Source organism: Macrobrachium nipponense, chromosome 17 (genome assembly GCF_015104395.2).
Source record: "Macrobrachium nipponense isolate FS-2020 chromosome 17, ASM1510439v2, whole genome shotgun sequence".
NCBI classification, from domain to species: Eukaryota; Metazoa; Arthropoda; class Malacostraca; order Decapoda; family Palaemonidae; genus Macrobrachium; species Macrobrachium nipponense.
This window is the reverse complement of record NC_087210.1, coordinates 40466817-40493412: the sequence shown is the minus strand read 5'-3', so window position 1 is coordinate 40493412 and position 26596 is coordinate 40466817. Positions and strand designations below refer to the sequence as shown.

General features: G+C 36.5%; 1 protein-coding gene across 2 annotated transcripts in view; it reads left to right on the top strand.

Annotated features, from left to right (window-relative positions):
• LOC135196195 (DNA replication licensing factor mcm7-B-like) overlaps positions 1-26596 on the top strand; it is a 167857-nt gene that overhangs the window by 98205 nt on the left and 43056 nt on the right. For both annotated transcript variants that reach the window (XM_064222794.1, XM_064222795.1), the window contains exons 5-9: positions 2899-3079; positions 15980-16126; positions 16343-16516; positions 17432-17941; positions 22413-22594. In XM_064222794.1, the coding sequence (XP_064078864.1) occupies positions 2899-3079; positions 15980-16126; positions 16343-16516; positions 17432-17941; positions 22413-22594 (1194 nt within the window). The remainder of the gene's footprint in view (positions 1-2898; positions 3080-15979; positions 16127-16342; positions 16517-17431; positions 17942-22412; positions 22595-26596) is intronic.

Below are 26596 nucleotides of genomic sequence, written 5' to 3'. Positions count from 1 at the left end.
TTTTGTACCATTTTAAATTAGCCGTTACGTGGAGTATTATATATGAAAATGTGCGCATTTTTATGTAGAATACAACATTAAAATACTCATGATTGTAGCTTTTATCAGTTTTGAGATATATTCATATAAATAACGATAAGTGCCAAAATTTCAACCTTCGGTCAACTTTGACTACTGAAATGGTCAAAAAATGGAATTGTAAGCTAAAACTCTTATATTTTAGTAATATTCAATCATTTACCTTTATTTTGCAACAAATTGGAAGACTCTACCACAATATTTCGATTTATGGTGAATTTATGAAAAAACTTTTTCCTTACGTCCGCGCGGTAACTTCCGAAAAAAATCGTACGTGCGATTGTGGTAATGTTTGCACCATTTTAAATTAGCGATTACATAAAGTTTTATATATGAAAATGTGTGCAATTTCATGCACAATACAACTAAAAACAACCGATGATTGTAGCTTTTATCAGTTTTGAAATATTTTAATATAAAAAATAAGTGACATTTTCAACCTTCGGTCAAATTTGACTACCGAAATGGTCGAAAAACGCAATTGTAAGCTAAAAATCTTATATTCTAGTAATATTCAATCATTTACCTTCATTTTGCAACAAATTGGAAGTCTCTAGCACAATATTTCAATTTATGATGAATTTATGAAAAAAATAACATTTTCCTTATGTCCACACGGTAATTCTTCCGAAAAAATCATAGTGCGATTGTGGTAATGTTTGCACCATTTTAGATTAGCCGTTACATAAAGTTTTATATATGAAAATGTGCGCAATTTCATGTAGAATAGAACGAAAAATAATTGAAGGTTGTAGCTTTTCTCATTTTTGAAATATTTGCATATAAATCACGATAAATAGAAAAAAAACCACGTTCGGTCAAATTTGACTCTACCGAAATGGTCAAAAAACGCAATTGTAAGGTAAAACCCTTACAGTCTAGTAATATTCAGTCCTTTATCTTCATCTTGAAACAAATTTGAAGTCTAGCACAATATTTAGATTTATGGTAAATTTAAAATAAAAACTTTCCTTCCCTCCGCGTGCTGATTCTCCGTGACAAATCTCCTAAATGCGTACGTCACATTCTCGGAATATTTGCTCCGTTTCATATTAGGCATTTCATAGAGTTTTATGTATGAAAATGTGCACAATTTCATGTAGAAAAAAACGAAAAATATTTGAAGGTTGTACCTTTTCTAATTTCTGAAATATGTAATTGCATATAAAAAAAAATATATTAAAAATTTGACATTCGGTCAACTTTAACTCGTCAGATATGGTCGAAAACTGCAATTGTAAGCTAATACTCTTACAGTATAGTAATATTCAATCATTTGTCTTCATTTTGAAACAAATTGGAAGTCTCTAGGACAATATTTAGATTTATGGTGAATTTTTGAAAAAAATATTTATGTCCGCACGTTACGAATTCATGCATCATTTTGTGATAATATTTTCTCTTTTGCTTTTATCGTTTTACAATGTGTTATATACCAAAATGATCGCAATTTAGTTTACATTGCAACGAAAAAAAATTAACTCGTTACCTTCAACCGTTTTGCGCATAGTGCGATTTGAATACAATTATATATGAAATTTTGTTTTCGCGCTATCGTATATCACATTATTTATATATGCTAATGATAATTTTTTCATTTCTGATGGTTGCATACTAAACTTCAGGCAGTGACAAAAAAGGGAGCGAAAAATGAACTCTTAATCTTGAAAACTAAGCGCGCTGTGATTTTTTGAAAAAAAAAAAATTTCCTCTTCGCGCTCACTACGAGACCCCCCCGGCACACGGAAGACGATTTTTAATATACCCCTTCGGCATTTAAGGGTTAAGATTATTGGACTGTAATTCAAATTTTCCATGCCAAGTTTTTACTTAAAAGCTTGAAAACTTATAAAATACTTCAAAAATCAAACAAACACTTTCTGCAGGGGTATCATCTTCGTTTGAAAAGTCTGGCAACTTTGTGAATGGGTATCACATCCTGTACAAGTACACTAACTATACTTACTGTAATTACTTTTGTATCATATTTTTGCATGTAAAAAAATAAAAATAATACATTTTTCATACGGAATTTACACACAAAAGCATGAATACTTATAAATTACTTTAAAAATTAAACAAACTCTTTTACAGAGTTTTTTGAGGTTTTTGCAAATGTCACATGTCAAAAAATCACATTTTCCAATTATTTAGGTTCCAATGAAAAGTTTGTGTGCCTTCGAATTCGCCCGACTCAAATCGCATATTATTATTACAGGTACCCAGTGTGTTGTACTTAGGTACTATAATTGTTTAATCTTTAACATTACTGTACCATTATTATTTAATCTTGTTACTATTATGTAGTATTATTAGTATTACTGTACATTATTATTTAATGTCACAGTAAATAACATGAAAATACAGAATATTGCTCTATCATGAAACAACTCCAAAAAATGAAATTCACTAATAGAAAAGTTCTTGTGAATAATTTATTTTGTGTTCGATGGCCACTGTTTTCCATAGCTAGCACATTAAAGTAAGTCAGAGTAAACATATGCAGTGGGAACTATTGTACTGTTCAGTGCTTCCAACATGAACTCCACTTCCTACAGTGTATGTTTGTGTAAATTTGTCCATAGCAATGTAGAATAAAGTATGGATGCTGTTTCATAAGGTCCTTGTTTTTTGTCAATCACTTTTAGTTTTGAGACTGTTCTTGGCAAATTTTGCTAATTATTTTTCTGTGCCAGATATTCAACTGAAAATTTTACAGGTTTATGATGTTGATGCTTAGTATTTATAGTATTAAAAAATGATTGTATATTTTTGATAGAAAAGCAGTTTTAATTATACTGAATTACATTTTTACAACAGTGAGATATACTTCAAGGCCCCATCAGCTCAGAAACCCTTGGCTATCCGCAATGTAAAGGCATCCCACATCGGCCATTTGGTGGTTGTTCGTGGCATTGTGACCAGATGCACAGAAGTGAAGCCCATGATGCAAGTTGCTACATACACATGTGATCAATGTGGTGCTGAAACTTATCAGCCTGTAAGTACTGTAATCTTCATATATACCATATTAAAATTGTATCGCTAATTTTTTCTCAGCGATTTCTGCCAAACTTACAAGTTGCGTTCAGTGTAATATTGATAGTTGTGTGCATGGTAGAATTAATAGCAACATTTTTTATTACATTAGGTGATATTAGTTTACTTAATTGAAATTACCAACTTAAGTTTTGGCTTATTTACTGATCTGTTCTTCGCATAATACAAAATGAATACGTCTGAGTAATCTTCGTTGGAAAGAGATTTGTGGAAACCTGGGAGACGTCTTTTTCATAGATCTCTTCACAATGTTGAAGACGAAGAGGCTTCCTCTAGACTGCTTCCTTATTCTCCATCCAAGAGCGGTAGCAATAGACGCCATCCTTTAGTTTGGAAGGGGAATAAATATTAGTCTTTTTTCCCCTACTCAAATTCTTAAGAGATGTATTAAGATAATTGCTGACGTCAGAGGGAGCGAGGATGGCGCTTTTCGTCCCATTTTGGCCTTCGAGAGGCTGGATTCAGAGAGGTCACGTCCTTTCTACAGCACTTTACAAGGGCCCTTCCCAAGAGAGTCGGTCTACTCTATCAGCCTCACTTCGAGAGGTACCTCAAAACCTCTCCACTCTGAGTCTGTCTGCGTGCAGACTGTCGAGAAGTTGACATGAATGAGAGGATTTTTCAAGGCCAATGGCAAGTGTCATTGCCAAGACAAAGAAGTGCTCCCGATCTTGCAGGGTTGAATGAAGAAACTGTCCTCTTCCAATACCTCTGTGACCTACATTGCTGTTTTCTTCCCTTTCTGAGAGAAGAATCACCTTTGGATATATCTGCTATCAAAGGATACAGTAGCAGGCTATACTCTGTCTTTACTAAGGGACCTAAAGATAGCAGAGGACTAAGATATTCAGGATCTTATACGATCCCTCGAGACAACCAAGAGTAGGACATCATGTACTCCGAGTTGGAATCTTGACGTGGTCCTCAGATTCCTTATTCAGACAAGTTGGAACCTCCTCATCGAGCTTCTTTTAGAAATCTTATGAGGAAATGCATTTTTTTTTTCTCTTGGCCCTAGCAACTACCAAGAGGACAAGTGAACTTCATGTATCGGAGTCTCGCATCGGATTCAATGGAGACTCGGCGATTGGTTCTTTCCAGCCCATTATTTCGGGCAAAGAACTAAAACCCTTCTAACCCTGGCTCAGAGCTTTGAAGTCAAGGGACTTTCCCATTTAGTAGGGGAAGTGATAGAAGGGTCTCTTTGCCCAGTCAGGGCTATTAAGTTTTATCTTCAGGAGAAGAAACGGCTTAAGGGTTGCCTACAGAGTCTTTGGGGTGCGATGAGGGACCCGAAGCGCTTCCCAGATGGTACTCAAAGGGATACGACAAGAGCCAAGAAAGCCCTGGTTTCGCCCGCTTTCGGCTCTTGAGTCATCTTCGACTTCCAGACCTCCTTCCCCTCCTTTGGACAAGGAGAGGGAAGATTCTGCAACAAGAAACCTCCTTAACATGCAGGAATAGATCTCGTCAGCGACGGAAGTACTCACGAAGGATCCTCCTCGGAGGAAGACTCTTCTCTCTCGTTCCATTAAGATATCCTCTCGTCTACTGGACGTACCTGGCTCCAAGCGCCTCTCCTCTACTCCTCGTCCTAGGCCAGAGGTGCCAGGTAGAAGAGAACCTTCCACCTTTCTCCAGTCTCTGGACAAACTATTGTCTGTTTGTTCAGGATCCTCGGACAACGAAGCGCCAAATAGGCGAAAAGCGGCAGATGCGGACAGCTCTGACAGGCGCATTTATTGTCCGATGCGGACAGCGCCAGCCAAGCCTGATGCGCCAGCCAAGCTCGAAGCTCCAGTCAGGCATGAGGCTCCAGCCAGGCGCCAGCCAGGCACGAGGCTCCAGCCAGACGAGACCCATATCAAAGAACGCCCTGGCCTTCTTTGTGACAAGTGTAATCTCCAAAGTACACGATAAGTGCCTTGATGATTCCTTCAAACAGCTGAGAGTTAAAGTGCATGAAGTGCGAGCTGTTGCGAATTCTTTTTTTTTTCCATAAGAACATATCAATAAAGGACATTTTAGCTGCCACACACGGGAGATGCAACTCTGTGTTGACTTCCCATTACCCGAAGGATGTCAAAATAACCTACAAGAGATCCTTCTCTCTTGGTTTATACGTGTCTGCAGATACGTTGCTGGGATAGGGAGCCGATACTGATCCTTAACTAGTGAGTTAAATTTTATTTAACGTCGAGTTTTTAGGGTGGTTTGAAAGTTTGGGGATAACTCTTTTCAATCTCAGTACTAACCCTCGTGTTAGGATCAGGTTATCGGGATTGGTGTTGTGCTCCTTGATTATGCCATTAGGCAAGGTGTGTTGTTATGTAAGTGGATTAGCACCCATTGACAAATGCCATCAGGCTCTGTCGAGTAAGTGGATAACACCCCATTGACAGACCCATAAGAACTCTTAGCCATAGGTCACTACCTCGCTGAGGCTCTTGAGGTGAAGCAGACTCCTAGGCAGTAGCCATGAAGTCTTCTGCCTAAACAAGTAGGAACCAATGTTTTATTTATTACCTACAACGTATGTTGTTTACTTGTCTATTCAGTAATTAGCTGTCTCTTACCCACCACTGAGGGTGCCAATCAGCTAAGTATATATCTGACAGGGAAGTTGAATGTACAAAAATGATATTGTTATGATACAATAAAGTTTTGTACATACCTGGCAGATATATACTTAGCTATAGACTCCGTCGTCCCAACAGAAATTCGAATTTCGCGGCACACGCTACAGGTAGGTCAGGTGATCTACCGCCAAGCCGTTAGGTGGCAGGAATAGGAACCATTCCCGTTTTCTAATCAGATTTTCTCTTCCACCTGTCTCCTGAGGGGAGGCTGGGCGGGCCATTTAATCATATATATCTGCCAGGTATGTACAAAACTTTATTGTATCATAACAATATCATTTTTTAATAATTAACTCATTAGCTTTAACCGTATTGCTCACAGCACGATTTGTATACAATTATATAAAAAAAAAAGTTTTGTTCATGCTGTCTTATATGCCAATATTTATATATGATAATGGTGTTTTTTTTTTCATTTATGATGGTTGCATACTACACTTCAGGCAATGACAAAAAAAGGAGCCAAAAATGAACTCTTAATCTTGAAAATTAAGCTTGCTGTGATTTTTTTTTAAAAACTTTTTTTTCCGCTTCGGCGCTCACTCGCAAACGCCACTGGCATACGGGAGACACTTTCGGAAATACCGGCTCGGCAATTAAGGCTTAACACAAAAAAAAGTAACAATCGAGTTCACAACAAGAAGTCCATATTTAAGTCATATTTCAATGAAGCACTTCATATAATAAAAAATAACCTTGTCCCATATATATTAAGTTAAATAGGGCGAGATAATCCTGCCTCTGCCGCTCAGCATTTTAACAAACCAAAACAGATAGCTTTGTTTGTATTTTATAATACTACGTACATGTGTTAACCCTCTTACGTCGACATTTTTTGTCTCCCGTGTGCCGACTGGACGTATTTTACGTCGACTTACAAAATTTTTTTTAAAAATTCGTGGAAAAATACTTATAGGCCTACCAGCCTAAAACTTTTGAATCGCGCCTTGGGGGATGCTGGGAGTTCACGGATCAAGGTGTTGTTTTGTTTACAATCGTTACGCAAGCGTGAATTTCTTTCTTGCCGCACTAAAAAGCATATGTGACACATCTCGGAAATTATTTCGTCACTTTGACATAATTTTGTACCATTGTAAATTAGCCGTTACATGAAGTATTATATATGAAAATGTGCTCATTTTTATGTAGGATACAACAATAAAATACTCATGATTGTAGCTTTTATCAGTTTTGAGATATTTTCATATAAATAACGATAATTGCCAAAATTTCAACCTTCGGTCAACTTTGACTCTACCGAAATGGTCGAAAAACGCAATTGTAAGCTAAAACTCTTATATTTTAGTAATATTCAATCATTTACCTTAATTTTGCAACTAATTGGAAGTCTCTAGCACAATATTTCGATTTATGGTGAATTTATGAAAAAACATTTTCCTTACGTCCGCGCGGTAACTCTTCCGAAAAAAATCATACATGCGATTTTGGTAATGTTTGCACCATTTTAAAATTAGCTGTTATATAAAGTTTTATATATGGAAATGTGCGCAATATCATGCACAATACAACTAAAAACAACCCATGGTTGTAGCTTTTATCAGTTTTGAGATATTTTCATATAAATAACGATAATTGCCAAAATTTCACCTTCGGTCAACTTTGACTCTAACCGAAATGGTCGAAAAACGCAATTGTAAGCTAAAACGCTTATATTCTAGTAATATTCAAGCACTTACCTTCATTTTGCAACAAATTGGAAGTCTCTAGCACAATATTTTGATTTATGGTGAATTTATGAAAAAAATAACATTTTCTTTACGTCCGTGCGGTAACTCTTCCGAAAAAATCATACGTGCGATTGTGGTAATGTTTGCACCATTTTAAATTAGCCGTTACATAAAGTTTTATATATGAAAATGTGCGCAATTTCATGTAGAATACAACTAAAAATAATTGAAGGTTGTAGCTTTTCCCATTTTTGAAATATTTGCATATAAATCACGATAAATAAAAAAAAACCACGTTCGGTCAACTTTGACTCTACCGAAATGGTCGAAAAATGCAATTGTAAGCTAAAACTCTTACTGTCTAGTAATATTCAGTCATTTATCTTCGTCTTGAAACAAATTCGAAGTCTCTAGCAAAATATTTAGATTTATGGTGAATTTTAAAAAAAATCTTTCCTTCCCTCCGCGTGCTGATTCTCCGCCACAAATCTCCGAAATGCGTATGTACCATTCTCGGAATATTTGCTCCGTTTCATATTAGGCATTTCATAGAGTTTTATATATGAAAATGTGCGCAATTTCATGTAAAATAAAACGAAAAATATTTGAAGGTTGTAGGTTTTCTTATTTCCGAAATAATTGCATATAAAAAATATATAAAAAAATTTGACATTCGGTCAACTTTAACTCGTCAGATATGGTCGAAAACTGCAATTGTAAGCTAATACTCTTACAGTATAGTAATATTCAATCATTTGTCTTCATTTTGAAAGAAATTGGAAGTCTCTAGGACAATATTTAGATTTATGGTGAATTTTTGAAAAAAATATTTATGTCCGCGCGTTACGAATTCATGCATTATTTTGTGATAATATTTTCTCTGTGTTGCTTTTATCGTTTTACAATGTGTTATACAGGCGGTCCCCGGGTTACGACGGTTCCGGCTTACGACGTTCCGAGGTTACGACGCTTTTTCTTAAATATTCAATGGAAAAATCCGTCCTGGGTTACAACGCTTGTTCCGAGGTTACGACGCTGACGCTTCCGACGCTCCAAGTTAACGACGCTTTTAAAAAACGCATACTATGATAAAAATCCTTTATAGTTTAGCACAGTATATTAATAAAAAAAAGTTTCTGGTTAGATTACAAAAAAAATTTTGAGGTTATGATGATTTTCGACACTTTATGTCGTATTTTTCGATGTTTTTTAGTGACGCCTCATATGCGGAACTAGTTTCCGAGCGAATGAATACATACTAGCTTGCGGTGCGCAAAGTTTACATATAACAGTCCAAAAGTGCAAATAATGAAAAAATCATTGCTTGTTTCCAGTAATAATAACAAAACGAAGTTTCTGGTTAGATTACAACGCAAATTCCAAGTATCCAAAGAGAGACATTATCCAGTAATTTGATCAGAGAGAGATAGAGAGAGAGAGAGAGGCGTCTTCCGACGCTCCGAGTTAAGAACAGAGAAGTGTTCGTTTCATTAAACGGCCTCTGACTCATGCCAGTAAATGTTTTGTTGATACTAATAATATAAGCATATTTAAAGATACGTTTACTTTAAATTAGTCTATATGATACGTAAATAGTAATCAACTGTTCTTGTAGCCCTCAAGATTTGGCAAAATTGAAGTATCCAAAGAGAGACATTATCCAGTAACTGGAACCTTGACATACGAATTTAATCGTATATCAAAACAGTTGTATCTCAAAGCATTTTTTCCCATTAAAAATAATGTAATATGTATTAATCCGTTCTAGCGCTATGAAACCACACCTAAACACAGCTAAATTACATATAATATACACAATTTATACACAAATAAATGAGTAATAACACACATAATGATAAAATAACATAGCAATGTGATAAATGATAATAAATGTTAATAAAATCAATTAAAAAAAGAAAGGAATTTTACTTACCACAACGAAAGATGACATGAGGCCAGCAGGGGGAGGAGGTAGGGAAGGGTGGCAGGGAACGATTTGTTCTTTTTTTATTTACGTATGTACACTAATAACTACGTAATAAACACAAATGAAATAACATTGCTAAACTAATTTTTATTTATTTAGAAATAATGGTGATGCCTTTGGAAGGTTTTTATAGCTTTCTTCTGCTTGATGATCATGGATATTGTAGAAGGATTTCGACCATACTCATTTGCCAAATCGACGATACGAATGCCACGTTCATGCTTTGCTATAATTTCATGTTTTGCTTCCATCGAAATAATATTCTTGGGTTTTTAATTATCACCTGCTTTGTCTTTAGCTTTGAGACCCATGGTTAATAATAAAATAGACAAAATAACACGAAAAATAGTTCGCAAATACAACGAACTAAACAACGACGTGTTAACATGCAGCACCAACAAAAAACAGACTGAACGCCATTTATCGGTCGCCTATACAACTAACACTCATCGCAAAATCGTATCTCAAATATTTCGTTGTATATCAAAGCTTATATTTTCGCAAATTTTCTGTTGTATCTCAAAACATTCGTATATTAGGGCAATCGTATGTCAAGGTTCCAGTGTAATTTGATCAGAGAGAGAGAGAGAGAGAGAGAGAGAGAGAGAGAGAGAACGGCCTCTGACTCATGGCAGGAAATGTTTTGTTGATACTAATATATAAGCCTATTTAAAGATACGTTTACTTTAATTAGTCTTTATGATACGTAAATAGTAATCAGCTGTTCTTGTAGCCCTCAAGATTTGGCAAAATCTCCAGGTTGTACATAAAACTTCAAGAATGTAGTGTCACCAGAGAATTACAATAGTTTTTACCTTCAAGAACCAGCATTCTTTTATGAAAATAACTCCAGGTTGTACATAAAACTACAGGAAACAACGTGTAGTGTAACCAAAGGATTACAAGTAAGGTTTTTATAACTTTTTATTAGTTTAAGACATATTTCCAAGCGTCGTTCCGGCTTACGACGATTTTCGGCTTACGACGCGTCCCAAGAACGGAACCCCCGTCGTAACTCGGGGACTGCCTATATACCAAAATGATCGCAATTTAGTGTACATTACAACGAAAAAAAATTAACTTGTTACCTTTAACCGTTTTGCGCACAGCGCTATTTGAATACAATTATATATGAAATTTTGTTTTTGCGCTATCATATATCGCAATATTTATATATGATAATGATAATTTTTTTCATTTCTGATGGTTGCATACTAAACTTCAGCCAATGACAAAAAAAAAGGAGCCAAAAATGAACTCTTAATCTTGAAAACTAAGCGCGCTGTGATTTTTTGAAAAAAATATTTTTTCCGCGTCCGCGCTCACTCTGAAACTCCTCCGGCACACGGGAGACAATTTTTTTTTTACCGCTTTGGCGTAAGAGGGTTAATATGATAACTACATACAATATTATTGGATACAGTTAAGTAAATCATAACTTTTAGAAGCGCTAAGGAAAAAATGCATAATCGTTATATTTGTATTTTATGAGGGGGTCTCGGTGTTTAGGCAAAGTACCGTTAACCAGAACACCGCCATCTATTAAAAAAAAATAACTAAGTAGTTCATGTATTTAAGTCAATTTTCACCTTAAAAACACTTCATATAACAAAAAAAATAACCTTCTCACATATGAACAGAGTTTCTAAAGATTAATTTTGGCTAAATAGAAGCAAGAAAATTGCTCTGAATTGAGTTAAATACAACAAAATAATCTTACTCTGCCTTCAGCTTGTTTTTCCAAACCAAAGCATGATCGGGTTGCTTGTAGATTTTATGATACAAAGTAATTTAAGGCTACTTAATTTAATATTGGATACAGCAAAGTAAAGGATAACTTTTAAAAAAGCCAAGGAAAAGCTGCACGTTCGTTGTTTGTATTTTATGAGGGGTCTTGGCACTTAGCCTAAGCCACCGATAACCAGACAGTGGTGCTATAAACCCTATGGAAGGTAAAACACAGTTATGAATATATTGAACAAGCCCTGTAAAACCAAAATTATGCTCACATGGGGCTGCTTGTTTATACTGGATCAAAATAACTGGCCTATATAAGTCCAATGTGGCCATACTACTGGTGGTTGACCGAGTGCCATTGGCTAGGCTAGGTATGTAGTATGTACTGTATGGGATAGGCCCAAATATTGTTGCTAATAATAAAACATGGAAAATCAAGAGTAATTATTATAGCAAATTAGTAAAATATTAAAAATAAGCCAAATTTTGTCTGTCATCAGAAACTTAAGAAAAATTGCCTGAGTTACGTCGCCAGTTAGTGGCTTGAGCAGATGTAAGTAAACCATCATATAGAGTCTATTGGAATACCATATGCAAAATCAGTTACAAATATCTTTCAATATTGATTTTCTCTCTCTCTCTCTCTCTCTCTCTCTCTCTCTCTCTCTCTCTCTCTCTCTCTCTCTCTCTCTCTCTCTCTCTCTCTCTCTCATAAGATATCCTTGTAAAATAGGAGCACTTTCCATAGCCTCTTTATGCTTTATGAATGTGAAGTCATTATCAACAGAGTAATACCCATGGGAAGTAGATCCCCATAAATATATTCCTTTTAAAATAGGAAAGAATCCTGATATTAAGGATAACTGGGGAACTATCAATATCACAAAGTCCTTTAGTTGGATTATGAAACACTTCCAATAAAATATTGCCATTGGAAAAAAATAAGGATTGTAAGTCAAGCACATCTGGGAACTACGAATAATGAGCAGACTGCAAAATATTTGGGAAGCAAAAGAACTGACCAAAACACACATATGTATAGTATTTCATTTAATTCCCTATGTTTATAAATAAAGTAGCTGCAATTCTTAAACCCAGTTTTCTTTTGTAAATTAAGTTCCATTCAGCAACTAGGACAGTGATTGTATTGGTAAAATGAAGTCAGCTGATTATTTTAAGAATGTAAATAAAACCAAAATGCAAATGGTAGATTGCTCTGTTCAGAGTATAATTTGATATGGTAATAATTCATGCAGTATGGTTAGATAAAGTAAAACGGGTTTTATTAAAATTATCATTATTCTCAATATAAACTATTCAACTTTTGCTAATGGATATCTGTCAGTGTTAACAACCTAACTGGGGCAACAGTCTCTCTCTCTCTCTCTCTCTCTCTCTTCTCTCTCTCTCTCTCTCTCTCTCTCTCTCTCTCCATGACAAAATGCTATTAGCTAAAATGACAAAACTTGTAACAGGATGCTTTGATATATGCGAGTTGTATTTTTCCACTAATCGCTTCTGCTCCTGCCCTGTCGGTTGCTTGTCCCTTTCAGCCTTGGAACCCCTCCAGATCTATCAGCAGTGTATACCTCATGCAGACCTATGGACCCCCTTTCTCTCTCTCTCTCTCTCTCTCTCTCTCTCTCTCTCTCTCTCTCTCTCTCTCTCTCATGGGTAACTTGATTAGTTTTCACAAGTTGTCAGCCATACATTTTTAATGGTAAAAATATAAGATGACTGTAATTAGAATTACGATAAGGCCCTTGTAAACCTGTACCAGGTGACAAACAACAAAATCGAGAAACAGCTGATTGCCAACTTCATGTTTTGGAGGCACAAGCACTGTCTGAAACTGGCAAAAACACGCATGTACTTTATTGAATTTACTATTTATGAATCAATTAACTGCAATGTTTAAACCCAGCTTTTATATTTTATGAAAGAAACGTATCTGAATTAAGTTCCATTTGGCAAGTAAAGACAAGTGAGGATATCTGTAAAATTAAATTGGCTGATATTTTAAGAATGTAAACAAAGCCAGAATGTAAATGGCAGATTGCTCTGTTCATATTATAACAATAATATGATAATACATGCAATATGATTAGATACAGTAAAACAACAGTTTTATTAAAATGATCATTATTCTTAATACACAACCATTATTTGACTCTTGCTAATGGATATATCAATGTAACAACTTAACCAAGGAAACAGTCTTTCTTTCACCATAATACTTATGATGATGCTCCATCCTCCACTCAGAAATTCTGGGTTTTAGAATTATGGATGAAGCCATTGTAAACCTATACCAACATAAACAACAGAATCAAGAAACTGCTGATTACAGAGTCATATTCTGTATCAAGAGTTTTATATTAAGAGTCACAATGAAGTTGTCACATTGTTAAAACCTGCCAATTCTCAATGATAGCTTCCAAAAGTGAAAATAAAATAAATTTTTCCTCATTCTTCAAGCAGTGGAGATCTGAAGAAAGAAGAACAGTAAATTGAAGCTGCAGGTTACAGCTGAGGCTGAATAAAATGAATAACGGAGCAGGTGAAAGTTATGCCGGGAACTTGCGAAATCACACTTAATGCTTATACAATCAAATGTTGTGCACAATTTAGATCAAACTGTTAGTTCACATGAAAAATTATCTGAATTACATCTCTTCTAGCAGCTAATGGTAATGAAGATATCAATAATACCCAATCAGCTGAGATTTTCTGAATGTAAACAATAGTCAAATACAAATGGCATATGATGATAATGTTTACATTCTGTAGTGTGGTTAACTTTTGCAAATTATCATTTTCTCCAGAAAATATTTTAAGTTTATAGAGCTTTTCTGTCGTTTGAATTACGGATAGAGATCATGCACTAGTGACAGAGTGAGAGCTCGCTTATCCTAACGTCTAATTATGGTAATTGTCCAGGGTATTTACAGTTGCTTTATTTATAGTGTCAATAGTTGTGATGGTAGTTAACTATTGGCACAACTATCGGCTCTTCAGGAGTTAGCCTATCATTGAAAATCTCAGCAGGATTTATGGTTTGCTTTTATACTCACTGTATAAGATGACCCCCCATTTTGGGGAGATTTTTTAAGGTTAAAAGGTCTCCTTATATGTGTGCATATACAGTATATGAAAATGTTTTAATATTAAAGTAAGCAGTTATAAGCATTTTAGTTTAAGGTATATACTCAGTTCACCCCCCCTTCTTTCTCGCTCTCTCTCTCCATGACGACAACTTTTGGCTGGAAGGAGCCAATTACAGTAAACCCTTGTTATCCGCCTGTTTGATAATTTTATTACATATAGTATTATAAAATACAACTAAAGCAATCTGTTTTGGTTTGCAAAAATCAGCTGAGGACAGAGGCAGGGTTATTTCGCCCTACTCAACCAGGGTGATTTCCTTGCTTCTATTTAGCATAAATAGGTTATTTTTCATTAGGTGAAGTGCTTCCGAGTTGAAATATTACTTAAATATGAACGTCTTGTTGTGAACTTGATTTTTTTATTTTTTTTTATATATGTATATATTTTTTTTTTTAAATAGATGGATATTATTTTGTGCAAAAAAACTGATTAAGTTTGTTATTTTCATTATATTTCATAATAATGTGCTATTTACGTATTTATTTGTTATCGGCATGAAAACAACAGTAAAATGTGTTCTTCCATGGCTAGTATTTTTTTATTATACTTTTTTCTCCACTTATTTGTGGTAGAGTTGCATCCATGTTGCTGGTGCACGACAATTTAGTCATTAGCAGTGTGAACATTTTGTTTTCAGCTACAACTGCAGTTTAAATTTAGTAGTACTATATTTCCCTGCCAATATTTTCTCCATACCAAATAAAGGTATAATGCAAAAATATTTAAGTCCTGTTCTACTTAACATCATTTGTAACATAACTACAGTAATTTTTTTACTATTGTACGATAGCTGAAATGCAAGCAAAACTTTATTACCAGATTCGCTTCAGTTGTCTTACCAAAACAACTGTTGTTCAGGTGTTTATGGCTGCAGTGTCAAAGCAACGATTATAACATTACTAATGATATTTTTATCATTCTCTTTTGCTTTTTTAACTTATTTAACTAGAAGATATGACAAATAAAGAGATGGAGGAAACGTTAGGAGTCTGAAAAAGGTGACTTTCTCTCTCTCTCTTACTAGGTCAAGATTTACCAGTAAGTTAATTGAATCTGACATTAAAAATTGTAGAGCTACCAGGCAGACCATAGTAAATGATTAGGCAAATGAAATTCTGCATTTTCATGAAAGAGTTATTACATATTACTAGGGCAAAATATCTGGCCATGTCACTGTCTGAGACATAAACAAGTCTAGGCACTGTAAGGTGGATTGTGATGCCTGTAGACTTTTGAATTTTGGTTAGAAACTATTGTCGCTTAGCAACCGGCCCGAGGAATGGAACCCCTGCCGTTAACTGGGGGCTGCCTGTAATTAGGATTGTAGGGTTGTGCAAATAGATCAATCTTATTGGGACCATTCTTGTTTTATTAAAATTGGATTCTTAAAAAAAAAAATTAGAGAAATCATGATTCTACATCTAACCACTTTGAAGGGTCAGTAATTAATATTTCAGGCAAGTGAATCATTAGAATGATTATATTATGCATTCTTTTTTACTTTAAATATAAAAGTATCTAAGTTTCTGTATATATTTAACAAATTAATTTATTATTTGCTATATTTACCAAATTGGTAAACAAACATATCTTAATTTTTCACATTGCTGTTTTTCATGCAGATCCAGTCTTCAAACTTTATGCCGCAACTTCTGTGTCCAAGTGAAGACTGCCGAGTGAATAAATCTGGTGGACGTTTATTTTTACAGACAAGAGGCTCTAAATTCATTAAATTTCAAGAACTGAAAGTACAAGAACATTCTGATCAGGTAACTCTTGTAGTATATCATGGACACAAGTCTTTCTGCTTATCTTGAGTTTATGCTAAAGTAAAGCATACGGGTGGGTATATTTGAATAAAACTGAAATGGGAAAAATCTTTTAAATCTTAATAAAGATGTGATTCTTATTCTTTAAATGCTAAGTAGATAATTTAGCAAAGCATTTCATTGCTGTCTTACTTTATCGTTTTCATCATACTCTAGGTACCTGTTGGAAATATTCCCCGTTCCTTAACTGTCATGTGCCGTGGAGAACAGACTCGTCTTTGTCAACCTGGAGATCATGTTGCAGTTACAGGAGTATTCATGCCATTGTTACGTCATGGTTTCAAAGCAATGGTTCAGGGGCTTCTTTCAGACACTTTTCTCGAGGCACATGTAAGGGCCTTTTTTTGTTTCCTGTATTGTAATAGTAACTTGTTAGCTAGTTTCAAAGAATAGCAGTGAATAAGAGTATTTCAGTGGTACTGAAATGTACAAACTGCAAAATTTCATTAGTGTTGTATAAGGAAATTTGTGATATTATTGGTAAGAATACTTCAGTTGCTCTAACATAAGTAAGTAACTCTATTCCAGCAATTTGATTGTGTTGTTTATTTAATTGAAGTAATATTCCTTCTTGGAATTGGTCATGTTCATCCTACCCATGGTTGATGAATATCCACAACCCAATCCCTGATTGCAGAACAATGATGAAACTTATTTTTAGTGCTGTTCCTACTATCAACAAAGGATGTACATTTTTATGAGGAACAAATATTTGTCATCATTTTCAGTTCATTCATTATTAAGTTTTCAAAGAGTGGCAATATGTATACTAAATATGATAACCAAGAACAAACCCTGATAAACACAACGAGGTAAGCATGTTAACTCAGTGGTTTGGTTAAACCCATGTTAATAATGAAAAAATAATAGTATGTAAATATGTTGCACTAGGCCACTGAGGGAAAAATAAAAGTATTGGCGGAGACCTGGTTACCTGTTTATTTATAAAATTGTAAGTAAAAGTTAAATCGGTACACACACAGTATTACAGGATTTTTAAGATTTAAGGATGATGACAAGCAAAAGGGTACAGTAAAATGTAATAGGCATACAATTACCAAGATGTCGAGTTGAGGTTTCAAAAACAAAAATACGTGAACCTGAAGCCCGTTTGTCGGTTAAGGCCTTAATGAGCACTTGCATGGTAGGCTTGTAATGCATCATAATTTTAGATTTTATGCATTTTTAACTGTTAATTGTGACATATTAGACATGCACAACTAAATGCAAATTTTTTTTTTCCAGAATATTGTTAAAATGAATAAAACTGAAGATGATGAACTTGGATCAGAAGAGCTTACAGATGATGAGATAAAACAGATTGCTGAGGAAAACTTTTATGATAAATTGGCTACATCAATTGCTCCTGAGATATATGGCCATGAAGACATTAAGAAAGCTTTGCTATTGCTGCTTGTTGGTGGTGTTGACTGCAATCCAAATGGCATGAAGATTCGTGGCAGCATTAATATTTGTCTCATGGGTGATCCAGGTGTTGCAAAATCACAGTTGTTGTCATACATTGATCGATTAGCCCCTAGAAGTCAGTACACTACAGGTCGTGGTTCAAGTGGAGTAGGTTTGACAGCAGCAGTCATGAAGGATCCCTTGACTGGAGAGATGACTTTAGAAGGAGGTGCACTAGTGTTAGCTGATCAGGGAATATGCTGCATTGATGAATTTGATAAAATGGCAGACGCAGATCGAACTGCAATTCATGAAGTAATGGAGCAACAGACAATCTCAATAGCTAAGGTAATGAAACTTATTTCTATTGTAGCCGTTAGAATAAGATCACTCTTGCAGACAGTTATGAATGTTTGTTCAAGAAACATGCAAGTATTAAATCCCCTTGTGTTCAATTCTTCTCATACAACATTTGTGAGTTGGAGGCAAGTGAATGAAAGCTAGAGAAAATCTTCATTAGTAATATCATGGTAGACAGAAATGACTTCACTAGTTGTTGTGCATTTATATAGAAAAATAAATGGAAAGAAGATTGAAAGGACAGAATATATCTGAATAACAATGAGAGGCAAAGCTTTTATTGCAATATACTTCCTGAACACCTGAATTAGCCTTGGCCACCTGACCAGCCTGAACTGAGCCCCACCTATTTACCCACATTATTAACATTTTTAACTGTCAGCACTACCAACACTACTGGTAAACCCTGTTACTGTCTATCGTTGGCAACACTGCTGCCTGAGACTGGTCAGCAGAGGGTTCCCCCTTCAATTGCTTTCTGTTCGCTTGCAAGTGAACTTTTTGGTCTCAGCCTGATTCCCACATCATTTATATAGACCTGTTGTTGACGCCTTGGACTTTGTTTTGGATTACGGTTGTGGACTATACTGTGGATTTTGCTGATTAAAAGACGTTGACGAACTCTGCCTTTGACCATGGCTTCTTCATCTAAAGACAATGATGGCATGGGAGCACCTTGGTCCTGCTTGGCCTACAAAAGGAGGATGAGTACCCTCAGACACGATCAACATTTCATGTGTATTAGCTGTAGAAAGGTGCAATGTAGCTTGAATCAAAGATGTGATGAATGTAGGGACTGGTTAACAGACCAGATAGAAGGCTATTTGAAGCATAGAAAGGCGCTTGCAGCCAAAAGCAAGCGTAAGGTAGCTACTGTGCTTTTTAGGAAACTAGAGGATAGGCTCACTTCAAGTATAAGTCTCTTTTCTAACTTATTGGCAAAATTGAATGAGGATAGAGATTCTAGTAGTAGGGAACCAATTTCTATTTGTTCTCTTTTCAGCTCCCCTTCCTGTTCCAGAACCAGCCCTATTGGGTGCCTGGGGCCATGTAGAACCACAAACCTGAAGGATAGAATCTGCTCTCTCTCTCTCTGAGCAGGCAGTGTCAGTAGCAGAATTCCCCTTTTCCCCTGAAAGTAAGTGGTAAAGTAAGTTAGTAATAGGCAGGATTAAGACAGTTAGGAACTCTTAACGTAGAGGTATTGGAGAAGAAATTGCAAGGACAGCTTCCTTCAGATTTGGATTTCAACCCTGGTAGGTCTGGGTCTCCATTGGATCCCTCGGAATTTTTGTTCCCTGACGCTAGTTTGCCACATGTTGATTCTGCTAAGCCTTTCATGGATATGGTAGTCAGGTTCATCAGTAGAAAGTAGGGATGAAACTCCTTCGTCGTCGAAGGTTCCTGGCAAATCATTGGAGGATGTGGTAGGAATTAGGAGCGGAGCAGTGGGTGGTGGATGTTCTCATTGTCGGATATCTGATTCCATTCGACGTGACCCTACCCCTGACAGAACAACCATTACCACACCTCTCCTATGGAGATTGGAGGACAGTTATAGATCTGTCAACATTGAATCTGTTTATAAGGAAAACCAGATTCAGAATGAAGACCCCAAATACAGTTCTAGCAGCAGTCAGGGACAAGGACTTTATGCTGACAATAGACTTGAAGGACACATCCCAGTCCATCAGTCTTCCAGGAAATTTCTCCGCTTCAGTCTTGCAGAGAAAGTTTTCCAATTCAGAGTCTTGTGCTTCTGATTGACAACGTCTCCCCAAGTTTTTACAAGGGTATTCACTCGTGTCGACATGGGTGCATGCTTAGGGGATCAGGCTAAGAAGATACCTAGATGACTGGTTGGTGATAGCAAAGTCCAGAGAAAAATTACTTAGGGACAGGGATACCCTACTTCAGTTTTGTGACAGCCTAGGCATTGTGATAAATCAGAAGTCAAAGTTGGATCCCAGTCAGAGGCTGGTGTATCTGGGTATGATTATAGACACAATAAAAGCCAAAGTGTTCCTAGCAGACCAGAGGGTAGACAAATGCAAACAAGTGGAATGCCTTTCTGGGAAAACAAACACAGCCAGCAAACAGTGGCAAGTAGTCCTTCCTATGTTCCTTGGAGAAGTTGGTGCCACACGGGAGACTACACCTTCGACCATTACAATGGAGGATGAAGGAGTTTTGGTCGCCAACGGTAGATCACCCATACAAGCAAATTCCCTTGTTGACAGAGGTTAGGAAAGACCTAATGTGGTGGGTGCAGGACAACAATCTGACAGTGGGAGTTCCCCTTCAGCAACCCTCTCCGGATCTCCTGCTGTTTTCGGATGCGTCACTCAAAGGTTGGGGCTCGCACATGGAGGAGCTGATAATTTCAGAGAAGTGGAATCACAAGGACAGAGAACTCCATATAAATGTGCTGGAGTTAAAGCACGGGGAGAGGGTGAAGGGGCAATCAGTGGTACTGATGTTGGACAACACCACAATAGTAGCTTACGTAAACAAGCAAGGAGACCTAGTATCTCTGCAGTTACACCTGATGACAGTTCAACTTCATCAGTGGGCTGTAGAAAACTTAGTAGACATCAGAGCCAGATATATTCCAGGAAAAAGAAACATAGTTGCAGACAAATTGAGCCGGAGGGACCAGATTCTAGAAACAGAGTGGTCCTTGCATCAGGAAGTGGTGGACAGAATGTTCATCTTGTGGGAAAGGCCAATCATAGACCTATTCTCAACCAGGTACAACAAAAAGTTGGAAGCGTATTGTTCAGTAGTCCCAGATGCAGAGACAGTAGCAGAAGATGCGCTACAACACCCTTGGGACAATCTGGACGTGTACACATTGCCTCCATTTTGCCTAATCTGTCCGGTTCTGAACAAGGTGATGCAGTCTCAGAACCTCAAGATGACTGGTAGCCCCATTGTGGCCGAAGGCAGAATGGTTTCCGGACCTGTTGGGACTCCTAACAGATGGGCTGAGAGTTACCTCCATGGAATAACCTGCTATGTCACCCACACGTGTAGAGGTACCACCAGTCTGTGCAGTCCCTATCACTTTACGGGTGGAGACTGTCAGGTATCTCTTACGAGCGAGAGGCTTTTCTTAGAAAGCAGCAACACAGATGGCAGGAAATATCAGGTTATCGGCAGCTGTGTACCAAGGAAAATGGTCCGTGTAATGTGATTGGTGTCGTAGAGGGAACTTGTCTACTCTGAACCACTAATCAACATTTAGAGGACTTTCTGATATATCTCAGAACAGAAAGACTTATGTCTATATCTGCTGTAAAGGGATACAGAACTGCTCTTGCTTCGGTTATGCAGATGGAAGGCGTGGACATTTCTTCTTCGTGGGAAATGGCTATGTTATTGAAGAGATTTGATCAGTCCTGTTCCCCGAAGGAACTAAAAGCCTCATATTGGTATTTGACCATGGTACTGAGTAGCCTGACAAAACCCCCATACGAGCCGTTGCGACAGTCCACAGATAGAAGCTTGACCCTGAAAGCGGTCTTCCTATTGGCTCTAGCCTCAACCAAAAGGGTGGGGGAGCTGCATGTGGTGAAGTGTTCGAGAGGTAGGAAGTATATGGGTTTCGAATTTGTCCCAGAATTCATAGCCAAAACCATTCAGTAGTGGATGGGTTTGTAGACAGTGATCCTGAAGAAATGCTGCTATGCCCTGTCAGTACTACGAGCGTACTTGAGAAGAACGCAGCATCTCAGGCCAGGATGTCGAAGGCTTTTTGTGAGTTCAGGACGGAACAAGAAGAAAGTGTAGGGGATTTTGAAAGCTGGTATTTGGCGAAGCCAAGCAACTTTCACTTCCTTTTATTTAAAAGATGTTGCTCACAGATCCTTGGACACTTTTTCCTTGGGTCCAGTGGTGGCTGCCCAACAAGTGGTATAGCTCATCCAGTACCCCTGGCAGGTCAGTTAGTGTCTAGTCTAAGATGAAGGTATGAAAGTAGAATGAATATGACTGGTCTTCCTTCTTCTCTACTTTTCTAACTACTTCTTTTCCTATGGGCAGTAAGAGGGAGAGTACCATCATGAGCTGGAACGGACTAGATGCAGGTGAGGGAGACAGCCATACTGTAAAGATAATTTAGAGCATAGGATACTTTTCAGTAGCAACACACTCCTCTCAATAATAGGAAGAGAGTGGGGTGATAATAGATCCAGGTACAGGGACTCTAACAGTCTAAACTGGGTTGGAAGAGTAACTGGTAGGTCACGGGATGCCAAGGGGATTCTGGGAACTACAATACCCTGTGACCTGGTACAGATGCCAGTAGTCCCTGGATCTCACAAGTTTTTTTATTAATTCTAGCGGTTTCCAGCTTGGCGCTAGTATATCCTAATGTTAAGACCTCAGGTTTGTTGGTTATGAAAAATACAAATTGGTTAAAATTTGTCACGCTTATCTAATGTTGATTGTTTTTCAGGCAGGTATCATGACGAGTTTGAATGCTCGTGTGAGTATTCTTGCAGCCGCTAATCCTGCATATGGACGCTACAATCCAAAGAAATCTGTTGAGCAGAATATTCAATTACCAGCTGCCCTTTTATCAAGATTTGATCTCCTTTGGTTAATTCAGGATCGTCCAGACAGGGAAAATGATCTGAGGTAATCATTTCTTGATAATATTTTATTTACTTTTTCCCCCCAAAATTAGGTTTTTTCTTTCAAACTTCTTATCTCAATCTAAGTAAGTCCTTTGAAGAGAAAATGAGTCAGTGGGATTGAGATGCTTCTGTTGTGATATATACTGAACTTGATGTTTGGAATTATAAACAATTCCTAGACAAGGGTCATCTGTGTGGGAGTTGAGTTTTTTTGATTTAGTGGACATGTCAAATAACTTCATGTTGACATTACTCTCCATTTTTCCAATATGTGAGAATATGGTCAGCAGAATTCATCAGCGCACGCTGCCGCGCCCCCGTATTTGCAGAGATGCATACTAGACTTAGAGGAATATTAGTTTATGGAGATGCCCCCGACTCTTAGTCCTTGCCTGAACCCAGGAAGCCAGGTCAGTTGGCAGTCACTCCCCTGTTGACTGGTAAAAGAGCTTTGGAACCAGAGATCTGTACCGTGCTAGTGTTATTGTTAATCATTAACTGTCTTCTTTACATTTTTGGTTCTTTCTGTTAACTTTCAGGTAAAATATTTTTAATGTTTTCTGACACTTGTTACACTAATCATTTTCAATTTCAAGGACAACATAAAAAACCCTTCCTATATGAGTTACACTAATCATTTTCAATTTCAAGGACAACATAAAAAACCCTTCCTATATGAATCAACCATCTATGTTTTATGCTCTGGAAGATGGTTTAAATATAATTTGAGACCGTGATAACACACAGCTGCCTTCCTTTAGGCAAAAATAAATAAAAACATTTGTAGCTTAATCTAATCTGGGTTCCATATTAATCCAAAGAGGGCTATAAAGTTTAACGGCTACATAGCCCAGGTGTTTTCGAATACAAACAACCAAGGTATTGAAACTTATAATTATTTACAGAAATCAAGATAAATATATTTACAAATATTGACATTGAACATTAATGAATAAATAATCTGTATATGTTTGTCACATTCTAATGACTAAATCATTCTTATTATGAGCTTACAATAAAATATAAAAATGATCTGACATTTCATGTGCAAACATCTATAGATACAGTGGTCCCCCCTTCGCGGGAGATGCGTACCAGACACACACACACACACCGTGAATAGTTAGAACCCGCAAATGTTTGGAACCCCTATAAAAACGCTAAAAATAGCCTATTTTGTTAGTTAAAACTCGAAAATTCCACTAAAAATGTTCATACTTGGTTTTTTTCAGTTTTATCACATAAAGTGCATTTTATGAAGAAATTAATCAGAAAAATCTGGAATTTGTGGATGTTTTTCATAGAAAAATACAGCAAATGTGCGAATTTTCCGCAAATAATGTGGGGAAACGCTCCCGAGAGAAATCCGCGAATCCGGAGCACGTGAATACGTGGGGTCCACTGTGTATACAGTACGGTCCCCAATTATGTGACAACTTGGTCAATCCACTGCCTCGCAGAATTGGAAATTCGCAGATTTCGAAACACATACCTTATGGGAAAATTCCATTAGGGCCAAGGCAAACGGCAACTTACCTAGTCAAACTTTTTTATACTAATCATTTTCAATACTTTCTATGTACTATACTGTAATTTTTACTAATATGAAATTGTTCTTATGGATAAATAAAACATTTAAAAGGTTTTAATAACTTGAAAAAATTTTAAAATTACACACACGATGCTGAAAAATCCCATACATAAACAATGCTACCATTGGGTGAAAAGTGTACTGTACGATATAGTCATTTCCTTTTAAAAAAAAACCTCTGCCAAAAAACCTTCAGACTCCTCTATCTCATCCTCCATAAAGAGTTTGCTGAAGGAAGACTTTGCGAACCATTTGAGGTTTCAGGGACTAGCGGATCGTGCGTGTCTTCACTCCCGTTACGCGTAACAAACTTGGTTACGAGCGCTTGTCTCAGGTTCTTTGTCCGGCACGTTCACTATGTAATCGTTTTCATATAAATGTATTCTACAATAAAGAAGAACTGATGAAAATTCAAAATTTGATTTGAAATTACAATGTCTTCAAAAGAAATTATAAAAATTCAAAACAATATGAAATGACAGTTTCTTGAAAAGTTTAGACCAAAATATTCTCTCTCTCTCTCTCTCTCTCTCTCTCTCTCTCTCTCTCTCTCTCTCTCTCTCTCTCTCTCTCTCTCTCTCTCAAACACATCTGCTTCTCTGTTAATCACTTTTACTAGTCATTTTCGTCTAAACCTATTTCAACAATAGGAAAAAAAAAAAAAAATGATCAAATGCCAAAACTTAGTCGAAATAAGTTAACCTAGAAATGACAGATTTCAAGTTGTCGACTGCTGGTCTTAACTTAAGGGCAAGCTTTTTAGTTTCGAGAAAATAGGTCTTTGGCTTCAGAATACACTTCGCAGATTAGAATAATACTTGTAGCGATGATTATGATACTGATCATTTATAAACATTGCTATGATGTCAAAAATAAAAATGCGTGAGGCAGAGCCTTCCGTCTTAGCTAATGGCTGAGCAGAAGCCTTCAGGATACACTTCGTAGATCTAAATAATACCTATGGCGATGATGATGATATCAGTCATTCAAGAGTACACTTCGCAGATCTGAGTAATACGTATGACGATGGTGATGATACCGATCATTCATACACTCTGCGCTATGGTGTCACAGATGCGTGAGGCAAAGCCTTCCGTCTTAGCTAATGGCTGAGCAGAAAATCTTTCTCTCGCATTTCTCCTTGGAGGAATAATAGTTTTTTTCCTTCAAGCATTCCCCCCATCCTTTCTCAGATACCAGCCCAAAAAAAAACTGCCCTTTCCCAAATACTTGAAAAGACAATAGATTTGATACGTTTTGCAGCGTGACTTGAAGACTTTGAACGGCTTCACAGATACAGAGAATCTATTTTTGAGAACTAACGACATATAAAAGGGGAATAGCATAATTTGGGACTGGACTGTATATATATTATATATTTACACATACTGGCCACTAATATAAATAAAATTTTAGAATGTCTGGCAACTTTTCATTTTGCTATTGGCTACCAGGGTTGCCATGAAATGCTTTCCTCCATACGGATAGCATACCTGCAGATACTTTTCAGCCATTGCTCTGGCAAAGAATTATTTTCATTAGAAATTATTGTTACTCACCGATGAAATGTAATAGATTTATCAAAAGTCTTATTGAATATTTGCATGCATCCATAAGCATCACAGGAATGTGCTATCAATAATGAAAGGCAAAATTTTGGTTACATTCTCGAAACAATTAACGGTCTGATTAGAACTGACTCCAAATTCCAGTACAGCCTGGGTCTTTTTGGCTTCGCTTAATCTGGGTCAGGGCATCTCCATAAACTATTATTCCTCCATGGTACTAGACCCCCCGTGAATAGATAAAATCCATAAATACACAGCTACGCACAACACATTTAGTAGATTTTCTGTTACGTCTCACACATGAATTTTCTATACAGATCAGTTCACCACTCTCCCCCACAAGTTCTGCGTCCCGCAGAACTCAAAACACTATTTTTTTTCTTTATTTATTTATATGCATTTTTCCCTTATTTAGTCTGTATCATTTGAGCAGTTATTTGAGTACCTTACCGACCGAAATGCTATTAGAAATTTTATTAATAATTCATGCAGAATAAAAACTAAACTTAGCAAGCCAGGGTCAAATTGTGTGCTTACAATTGGCAATTTACAGTCTGTTCTGAATTCCACACATCACATTGTAAACATGTTCTTTAATAAAAAAGAAATTATGTAAGAATCAATGAAATAATAGATTTTATATCACCACATTAAACACATTACATTCTTCTTAAAATTGGAGCACAAAAACCTGCAGTTCAAAAAATAATAAAATAATCAGATAGTACAAAAACCTGTAGTTAAAAATACAATAAAATAAACAGATTACTATCAATCATCAAGACCAAAGAACTTGTACAAACACAATAAGGAAACAGAAAGTATGATTTGTCTCTATCTATGC